We start from the raw sequence: 10,461 nt of genomic DNA on the forward strand, positions 1-10,461 counted from the left end.
TCTACCCCTAAAAAAACAATGGACAAATTGCTATACCTTGAGCCCTTTATCCCTGAAAAAGAGATGCATTGAACAGTGGACCTCCAGATATTGGAATCCACATTGGCCACATTTGAATGTACTACTCTGACCCATTTAGCAGAACCAGAAGGGCTGTGGGCTTCGAGGGTCATCCAGGGCAAGAGGACACCACAGGAGATCCAGCTGTAAGGCAGGCAGCTCTGCCTTTTAGGCCTTAGGACCCAGCCGACCCCCCATATGCTCAAGATGCCCACGGGTGACCAGAATGCTGGGGAAGCCTGTGGCAAGCCCCAGTGGGGTCTCACATCAGAAGTCCCTAGGGTTTTAGAACAAAGCTATGACCCTTTCTGACAAGTCGCTAACTCCTTGTCGGAGACTACCTGATGCTGAGACTCCAGGGTGTATCAGTTAGCTTATTCTGTAAACAAACCACGCAAACATTACTGGCCTGAAACAATAAATACTTATTACTGCTCATGAGTCTCTAAGTCTCATGGATGATTCTTCCGCTCTTGGCCAGGCTCATTCACCGTGTGTGGTCAGCTGTGGGTCAGATTAGCTTCATGGACAGATGGACTCTTCCTGAGCTCATGTTCCCTCCCCAGCCCATACATGTGATCTCATGGGGAGTCTTATATGTCCAGTTGACCAAAGAGGAAAAAATGGAGTCCAGTTTTCAGACAGCTCATATCCAGGTGGCAGATGGCTACAGTGTTGCTGTCTTGCTTAAGTGGCCCTGAAAGACAGTAAGGAGATGAATTTTCTCCAATTGGCTGTACTTGATAAATTACATCACAACCACTTAACCTGGAACTAGAGAGCGCCTTAGGGACAGATAAGTAGCTAATGTTTTGGCTGCATGATGAGGGACTTGGGACTTAGCAGGAATATGGTGGGAGGTTGGTAACGTGGAGGCCTGTGGAAAAGCATGTGGATGGACCTCTCAGAATGGACCTGAAGTTGGAGAATATTTGTGGAATATTTGTTGAATCTCACCAAAGGGACCTACTGCAGAGGTGGCTGTCAGTAATCAGGTGAACAAGGTGACTTGTGCATGTCAGACATCCTCTATCCCATCCACCCCAGTTCTTGCTCAGTGGACTCATGAACAAAGTGGTCATGGTGGGGGGTTGAGACTGTGTGTGGGCTCAACCGCGAAGGCTGACCTGGCTACCAGCGCCGCTGAGAATCTAACCCACCAACAGCAGAGACCGAGTTAGGCACCATTCCCTGGGGCCCAGCCAGTCACTGCTAGCACCAACATTTATAGACACACTGAAATAGAGCACGATGGATATTCCACCAAATTGCTTTTGACCAAAGAGCTCCCTTTATAGGAAAAGAAAGAGGTCAGTGGATTTTCCTGGTCTTACCATGCACCCATTCATCAGAAGCAGCTGGCCTTGGAGAACACCAGAACAGCCTATGAAGATGGAGTTACGGTATCAGATCAGAGACAACACCTGGGGTTGGATTGTTTTCTGAATCTACAATCAGTGTGTGGGACTGTCTCCACATAGGCAGTGGTGTGGGAAAAAATAGCTGACTCAACAAAGGAAAATAATTCATGAACAGTACTGAGAGACTAGTTGAAATTAGAAACTGCTCACTCTTTGTAGCTGTGAGATTTCCATTAGCAGTACTCAGTCACTCTGGCATAAGAATAGAGAAGGAAGCTGCAGCATTGAAGATCAAGGTTGTGTGGGACACCATTATGCACCAAAATTCTCTCAGCCCTACTCTTCCTCCAGCTGCTGCTGGGGGACCACTTCATGTGGGCTCTGACTGGCTCTGCACCAGGACCATCAGGCAGCACTTCCACTTAGGTGGAGGTGATACTGCTCACCTCTTTTTTATTTATTTAATTTATTTATTTATTTATTTTTGGCTGCGTTTGGTCTTCATTGTTGCACACGGGCTTTCTTTAGTTGCGGCGAGTGGGGGCTACTCTTCATTACGGTGCATGGGCTTCTCATTGCAATAGCTTCTCTTGTTGTGGAGCACAGGCTCTAGGCATGCGGGCTTCAGTAGTTGTGGCACATGGGCTCAGTAGTTGTGGCTCATGGGCTCTAGAGCGCAGGCTCAGTAGTTGTGGCGCATGGGCTTAGTTGCTCCACAGCATGTGGAATCTTCCCGGACCAGGGCTCGAACCCGTGTCCCCTGCATTGACAGGTGGATTCGTAACCTCTGCGCCACCAGGGAAGCCCATTGCTCACCTCTTAAAGAGTTCATCAAACACTTACCATGGGACCCAGCAATTCTATTCCTCGGTAACTAACCAAGAGAAATGAAGCATATGTCCATGCAAAGACTTGTACATAAATATTCATAGCAAGATTATTGTAATAGCCAAAACTGGAAACAATTAAATGTCCATCAACTGATGAATGGATAAACAAAATGTGGTCCATCCATGGACTACTTCTCAGCAATACAGAGGAACAAACTGCTGACACATACAATCACTTGGATGAACCTCAACAAGTGAAAGAAACCAGACACAAAAGATTACATACTGTGTGTGGTTCCATTTATAGGAAACTTCTAGAAAAGGTGAATCTATATCAGTGGTTTCCTGGGGCTGAGTGTGGGAACAAGGAGTAATAGCAAACAAGCACGAAGGACTTTTCCTAGGATGGAAGCGTCCTAAAATTGGATTGTGCTGATGGTTGCACAACTGTTTACTAAAAATCATCAAACTGTGCTCTTACAATGGGTGAATTTTATGCGATATAAATTATACCTAAAAAAAAATTATACCTTACTGAAATTGTTTAAATAAATAATTTCAACTTTTATGTCAAGCAGCATTTGGCACAACTGATCATTTCCTCCTCCTTGAAATCCTGTCTTCATACTCTTGTTTTCTCTGACCTTACTCGGGGTTCAATTCACTCCCCCTAAGTGACCTCCTTCAGGTCTGTGCCTTTACATATTGGTACTGATGATTTCCAAATTTACATATCTGCAGCCCAGCCCTCTCTCCTGAACCCCAGACTCTAAAACCCAAATGCCTGCTCACAGTCTCCTTGGATATGTGATGGGCACCTCAAATGTCATATGTCCACACTGAGCTCCTGCCCTTCCCAACCCCAATCTGAGCTACCCCCAGGGTCCCCATCCCAGCTGATGACAGCTCCTTTCTTCCCACTGGTCAGGCCAAAAGCCTTGAAGTTGTCTTTGACTCCTCTTTTTCTCTCCCACCCATATCAGCAAACCTCAACTGGCGCTTCCTTCTAAAGACACCCAGAAATGGGTCACTTCTGCCCACCACCTTGGTCCAGCCCATCGTCATCCCTCGTAGGCATTGCTGCAGTAGCCTCCTCTTCCCTGCTTCCACCTTTTCCCCACAGCCTTTTCACAACAAGATATCCAAAGTTGTGCTAATAACATGTAAACCCAATCACATCATGCCTCTGCTCAGAACCCTCTCTGGTTCCCCATTTCATTTGGGCCTATGTGACCCAGTCCCATGTGACCATTCTGACCTCAGGTCTCGGTCACTCTGCTCCAGTCCCACCGGCCTCGTTGCTATTCCTTGAACATGTCAAACATTCCCACCTCAGGACCTTTGCACTTGCTCTTTCCCCTGCCTAGAATAGTCTCCCTCCAGAATTGTAAAATACCCTTGTGATTCCCACCCCTGGTATCCATACCTTTGTGTAATCTCCAGTTGCATGTGGGTAGGACCTGTAACTTTCTTCTTACCAATAGAAGAATATGGCAAAAGTGTTGGGGGATCACTCCCATGATTATACTATAAGCTAAAGATGAAGGGATTTTGCAGATGTAATTAAGGGCCCAATTATCCAAATTAATCACTTTGATTTTGAGTTAAAAGATGACCCTGGTGGACCTGGCCTAATCAGGTGAGCCCTTTTAAAAGAGGGTTGGGGACTTTCCTGGTGGCGCAGTGGTTAAGAATCCACCTGCCAATGCAGGGGACACGGGTTCAAGCCCTGGTCTGGGAAAATACCACATGCCGCAGAGAAACTAAGCCCATGCACCACAACTACTGAGCCTGCACTCTAGAGCCCGAGAGCCACAACTACTGAGCCCGCATGCCACAGCTACTGAAGCCCACTCGCCTAGAGCCCGTGCTCCACAACAAGAGAAGCCACGGCAATGAGAAGCCCGCACACTGCAAGGAAAAGTAGCCCCTGCTCGCAGCAACTAGAGAAAGACCGCGCGCAGCTACAAAGATCCAATGCGGCCAAAAATAAATAAATAAATAAATTTACATCTCAAAAAAGAAAACATACATAAAGTTTAAAAAGTTATTTTTAAAAAATAAATAAAATAAAAGAGGATTGCCTGCACTTACAGACTTGAAGTACCAAAGACTCTTTCTCTCTGTTGCTGGCCTTGAAGATGCAAATCACATGAGTTCTACAGCTGCAAGGCAATGCATTCTGTTACAATGGGTGAATTTTATGCGATATAAATTAACCTAAAAAAAAATTATACCTTACTGAAATTGTTTAAATAAATAATTTCAACTTTTATGTCAAGCAGCATTTGGCACAACTGATCATTTCCTCCTCCTTGAAATCCTGTCTTCATACTCTTGTTTTCTCTGACCTTACTCGGGGTTCAATTCACTCCCCCTAAGTGACCTCCTTCAGGTCTGTGCCTTTACATATTGGTACTGATGATTTCCAAATTTACATATCTGCAGCCCAGCCCTCTCTCCTGAACCCCAGACTCTAAAACCCAAATGCCTGCTCACAGTCTCCTTGGATATGTGATGGGCACCTCAAATGTCATATGTCCACACTGAGCTCCTGCCCTTCCCAACCCCAATCTGAGCTACCCCCAGGGTCCCCATCCCAGCTGATGACAGCTCCTTTCTTCCCACTGGTCAGGCCAAAAGCCTTGAAGTTGTCTTTGACTCCTCTTTTTCTCTCCCACCCATATCAGCAAACCTCAACTGGCGCTTCCTTCTAAAGACACCCAGAAATGGGTCACTTCTGCCCACCACCTTGGTCCAGCCCATCGTCATCCCTCGTAGGCATTGCTGCAGTAGCCTCCTCTTCCCTGCTTCCACCTTTTCCCCACAGCCTTTTCACAACAAGATATCCAAAGTTGTGCTAATAACATGTAAACCCAATCACATCATGCCTCTGCTCAGAACCCTCTCTGGTTCCCCATTTCATTTGGGCCTATGTGACCCAGTCCCATGTGACCATTCTGACCTCAGGTCTCGGTCACTCTGCTCCAGTCCCACCGGCCTCGTTGCTATTCCTTGAACATGTCAAACATTCCCACCTCAGGACCTTTGCACTTGCTCTTTCCCCTGCCTAGAATAGTCTCCCTCCAGAATTGTAAAATACCCTTGTGATTCCCACCCCTGGTATCCATACCTTTGTGTAATCTCCAGTTGCATGTGGGTAGGACCTGTAACTTTCTTCTTACCAATAGAAGAATATGGCAAAAGTGTTGGGGGATCACTCCCATGATTATACTATAAGCTAAAGATGAAGGGATTTTGCAGATGTAATTAAGGGCCCAATTATCCAAATTAATCACTTTGATTTTGAGTTAAAAGATGACCCTGGTGGACCTGGCCTAATCAGGTGAGCCCTTTTAAAAGAGGGTTGGGGACTTTCCTGGTGGCGCAGTGGTTAAGAATCCACCTGCCAATGCAGGGGACACGGGTTCAAGCCCTGGTCTGGGAAAATACCACATGCCGCAGAGAAACTAAGCCCATGCACCACAACTACTGAGCCTGCACTCTAGAGCCCGAGAGCCACAACTACTGAGCCCGCATGCCACAGCTACTGAAGCCCACTCGCCTAGAGCCCGTGCTCCACAACAAGAGAAGCCACGGCAATGAGAAGCCCGCACACTGCAAGGAAAAGTAGCCCCTGCTCGCAGCAACTAGAGAAAGACCGCGCGCAGCTACAAAGATCCAATGCGGCCAAAAATAAATAAATAAATAAATTTACATCTCAAAAAAGAAAACATACATAAAGTTTAAAAAGTTATTTTTAAAAAATAAATAAAATAAAAGAGGATTGCCTGCACTTACAGACTTGAAGTACCAAAGACTCTTTCTCTCTGTTGCTGGCCTTGAAGATGCAAATCACATGAGTTCTACAGCTGCAAGGCAATGCATTCTGCCAACAATATCCCAGGCTCCAGAAAGGAATGCTGCCTGGCTGATATCTTGACTGCAGCCCTGTGAGACACTGAGCAGAGGACCCAGCTGAGCTGTGCCCAGACCCACAGAAACTGTGGGGTAATAAGCGGATATTGTTTCGTTTTTGTTTTTGTTTTTTGTGGATGTTGTTTTAAGCTGCTAAATTTGTGGTAATTTGTGACATAGCAATAGAAAACCAGTCCACCCTCAGATATCCACATGGCTTCTTTCCCCACCTCCTTCAAATGTCAGATGTCACCTTCACAAACAGGCCTAGACTGAGCACCTCAGGAAAACTGCAACAAGTCCCACCTTTTCCTCCATAGCACTTACTGCTTCCTAACCCACTGAAATATGTTTCTTGCTTCTCCCCCTCCACTAGAATATAAGCCCCTGAGGGCTGGGATTTTTGTCTGTTTGTATCACTGATGTTTCCTAGCATCTGTACTGGGACCTGGTGCATCTTCAGATGACAGTTGTTGAACAGCTGAAGGAACGATGTCCTGTGGGGGACACTATGCTAAAATAATCTATGTGCGTGTGTTAACTTGGGTGAGGTCACTGTGCTCACAGGGCAGGCGGGAGGCCTTTCTGGGGCTGCCTCCAGGGTCAAGCCCTTGGCCTTCTAGCCCAGCAATGCCAATGAGCTGATTTGGGTGAGAAACAAGACCAGCTGCTGACTGGTAATCCAGGTCAGCCTGATCTGCTCAGCCTGGCAGCCTCAGCACCCACCTTGAGGGGGTCAACAAGAGTGCAGAGGAGGCTGTCTCCTCTCCCAGGGATGACAAGGACCTCATTATTTCCTATTGCACGTTGGGATCCCCAGAGAGCTGACTGAGATGGAGTTTAACATGCAGGATGCTTATTTCCAAGGGCCCTTGGGACCCACACTTGTGGGAGGGAGGAGGTGGGAACAAGGCTAGGCAGAGGGAGAACTTCCATGCAAGCCTCAGTTGACCCCACAGGGATGTCCTGAGCTGAAATAATCCTTCAGAGTTGTCCGGCATTAGGCCAAAATGGACCAGTCATTGGATGTGGGCCACCGGCGGAGGATGTGACTATGACCTTGGGACAGGTGGCTCTCTGTAGCTGAGGCAGGCCTTGGATGGGCTGTCAGCCAAAGGCTATCTGATGACTACTCTCCCAGCAGCTGGGTGGCAAGTCCCTTCTTGAAGGAGGATCCATGCTGAGCACCTCCCTGGTCATGACAACACTGATCAACACCCTTTCCACTGAGGCAGTCTGTCTTTCTTTTATTTTTAATTATTTTCATTTTAAGATACTGTACATTAAAAATGCAAAAAAAATCAGTTTTTTAATTTTATTTTTGGCTGTGTTGGGTCTTAGTTGCGGCACGCGGGATCTTCATCGCGGCATGCAGGATCTCTAGTTGTGGCGAGCGGGCTTCTCTCTCTAGTAGTGGCCCGCAGTCTCAGTACTTTCAGTGCGCGTGCTTCATTGCCCCGCAGCATGTGGGATCTTAGTTCCCTGCATTGGAAGGCGGATTCTTAACCACTGGACCGCCAGGGAAGTCTCCCAAAATCACTGTTTTTAAATGCATAACTAAAGACATGGAATTACAAATGAAACCAGTTATATTTATGAGCAGGTATCAAAATATTAAAAACATTTGAGATACAGTCACAAATGTGCTTCTTTATTTAAAGCATTAGATAACAAGATCTAGTGGCAGGTCCAATAACTGCCATAATTTCAAAGTGATGATGAGTCTGATGTTTAGAGACATTTGCAATAGCTGTTGTAATGGGATAGGAGGACATCTGCCATTTTGATTTGCAACAAAGCCATGGGTATTGCAAATTCCACTGTGGTTTGTTGTCTACCTCACAGTTGTGGAAAGGCTGAATTTCAGTTAGAAGTGAGAGAAAATAAGATCTTTTCCGATCCCAGTTCCGGGTGCAGGGAAATGGTTGCTGGTGTGGGGAGTGGGGCTGGGGTTCCAGGAAATCTGTGTTCAGGAAGAGGAGGACTTCTTTGCAGAGGGGAGCTAGGCTGCGTGTGTGGTTGGCCGAGAGGGCAGAGGGGGAGTCCTGCCGGAGTTTCTTCTGGCCTGGAGGGGCCCGAGGGTCCAGCCTGACCCCCAACCCAAGGTATTGGGAATGGGGGAGGGGGCTGCAGGGCCCCCCCGACTAAAACCCTGTCCCACCCTAGGGCCCAGGCCACGGCACCGGCTCCCCTCCCAGAGCTGCTTCCTTCCCCTAGCGGCATTCGCTATCATTGCCAGGTCCATTAGCCATTAGCCGATGCGGTGACCTAGACCCGACCTGGCCCCTGCAAATGAGGGGGCACGCCGGGGGCGCAGGGCCTGACCCGTAGCGGCCTGCTGTGACCAGTCATGCGGCGGCCCTCTTAGACACTGCTCCGCCTACGCGGCCCCTGGGCATAAAAAGCCGGGCCAGAGAGACGGCGCAGCCGCCGGACCCCGGACCCAGCGCGCCCGCACCATGGCCGGCCCCAGCCTCGCCTGCTGCCTGCTCGGCCTCCTGGCGCTGACCTCCGCCTGCTATATCCAGAACTGCCCCCTGGGCGGCAAGCGGGCCGTGCTGGACCTCGACGTACGCAAGGTGAGCGCCCAGCCCTAGTCCCGCGGCGTTTCAGGCTGGGCAACCCGCAGCCACAGGGTCGCCCCTGCCGCTCCCTTTCCCGCGCTGACCCCGCGCCGGCCCCTGGCCTGGGAACCAAGGCAGCCGAGTAGCTTTTGAGTCCCCTCCTTCGACCGCTTCTGGGGCCCAAAGAGCGCCAGGGAGACCCCGAACCTCCGGCGCTCCTCTGCCCTGTCCTCCCCAACCCGGCTCAGCCCCCCGCCCCGCAGGGTCTCCCTCCCGGGCCCGGGCCCCTCCCCGCCCCCGGCTCACCCCCGCCCTCCCGCCAGTGTCTCCCCTGCGGCCCCGGGGGCAAAGGCCGCTGCTTCGGGCCCAGCATCTGCTGCGGGGACGAGCTGGGCTGCCTCGTGGGCACGGCCGAGGCGCTGCGCTGCCAGGAGGAGAACTACCTGCCGTCGCCCTGCCAGTCGGGCCAGAAGCCGTGCGGGAGCGGGGGCCGCTGCGCCGCCGCCGGCATCTGCTGCAGCCCGGGTGAGTCAGGCTGGGGCCGGGGCGGGACCGGGACACCGGGACCAGGCGGGGAGGGCCGTGGCGGGCCCTGACCCGGCGTCTCTCCATGCAGATGGCTGCCGCGGCGACCCCGCCTGCGACCCCGAGGCCGCCTTCTCCCAGCTCTGAGACCCGCCGGCCCCCGACACCGTCGGAGCGCAGCCCTCGCTCCCTCCGTAGCCACCCCCAGGAATTATGACTATTAAATAAAGCAGATTTTTTCCCCTCCAACCCGACTCGCGTCTAAGTGTCAGAACTGGGAAGGGAGGGCGTTGGGGGAGTCGAAGATCGCCGGCTCTCGGCGCTTCATAGGGAATTAAAGCCCCCTCCCCGAGGGGAGAAGGGTGCCATTCCGCGGTGCCATCATGTAGGGGTGGATGGAGGAAGGAGGGGGACGACACGGCTGGCTCCCAGGGAGATGGAAACAGCCCCCTGCTTCCCACTCCAAACAGCTGGGGGCCTACAGCAGGCTGGACATGAGAGGAACTTTCTAAGGTCCAAAGCGACAGAGTGGGGCCTACAGAGATAAGAGTCTGACGAGGGACCAGAGGAAGGGCAGGAGGTTGGTCGCCGAGAGTGAAAGACTTCCTGACATCTGGAAGCAGGCTTGGGCCACACATGAGGGCTGGCCTGGGGGAGGGGAGCTTGGCTGGGGCAGCTGAAGGGCCTTCACGTTTCCAAGGAGCTGGACTCTCAGGCCGCAGGAGGCCACCTGTACTCTCAGAAGGGGTGACCAAGCTGGGGAGGCTGGGCAGGAGGGCCAGCACCACCCACCCCTGTGGCTTGTTGTCCCACCAAGGAGGCCCTGGGTTCCCAGTGTTGCATGGAAGCCAGGAGCCCTGCTCCTGACTGTGCAGTAAAGAAACGTGACAGCACTGGGGACCCTGCAGAACAGGAGTTCCTGAGAGCCCATAGCCACAGAAATGACCACAAAATGCAGAGGACACTAACAGAGAGACTACTGCAACCTACACTTCTCATCCGTTCCTGGATCAAAGACCATTTTGGAGCATCTGTAAAAGCCTAACCCCTCTCCCCCAGAATGTGCCGCTGTTCACTTACTCGTGCTGTGGGACAAAAGCGATTTCAGAAGGTGCATATGCCCACACACCCACTCCAAATAAAACAGGAGCGCATCACTATCTGTTAGTAATTTTTAAATGTTATTTCTGTGGCTTTCTCACA

At 50.7% G+C, this 10,461-nt stretch overlaps 1 protein-coding gene across 1 annotated transcript; it reads left to right on the forward strand.

Moving 5' to 3' along the window:
* The first annotated feature begins 8,597 nt into the window (after positions 1–8,597).
* Positions 8,598–9,502, forward strand: OXT (oxytocin/neurophysin I prepropeptide). Its single transcript, XM_024117151.3, has 3 exons — positions 8,598–8,748; positions 9,057–9,258; positions 9,350–9,502. The coding sequence occupies exons 1-3, from the start codon at positions 8,629–8,631 to the stop codon at positions 9,403–9,405; spliced, it is 378 nt and encodes a 125-aa protein (XP_023972919.1). The 5' UTR covers positions 8,598–8,628; the 3' UTR covers positions 9,406–9,502.
* Positions 9,503–10,461: the final 959 nt, after the last annotated feature.

The sequence above is a fragment of the Physeter macrocephalus genome, chromosome 14 (assembly GCF_002837175.3).
Source record: "Physeter macrocephalus isolate SW-GA chromosome 14, ASM283717v5, whole genome shotgun sequence".
Lineage (NCBI taxonomy): Eukaryota > Metazoa > Chordata > Mammalia > Artiodactyla > Physeteridae > Physeter > Physeter macrocephalus.

What these genes read in the sequence shown, in the direction of transcription:
- OXT (XM_024117151.3), top strand. Translation starts at nt 8,629, where the DNA reads ATGGCCGGCCCCAGCCTCGCCTGCTGCCTGCTCGGCCTCCTGGCGCTG. An exon ending in TGGACCTCGACGTACGCAAG is followed by an intron (nt 8,749 to 9,056) that starts GTGAGCGCCCAG and finishes CCCTCCCGCCAG; the next exon opens with TGTCTCCCCTGCGGCCCCGG. An exon ending in CGGCATCTGCTGCAGCCCGG is followed by an intron (nt 9,259 to 9,349) that starts GTGAGTCAGGCT and finishes CTCTCCATGCAG; the next exon opens with ATGGCTGCCGCGGCGACCCC.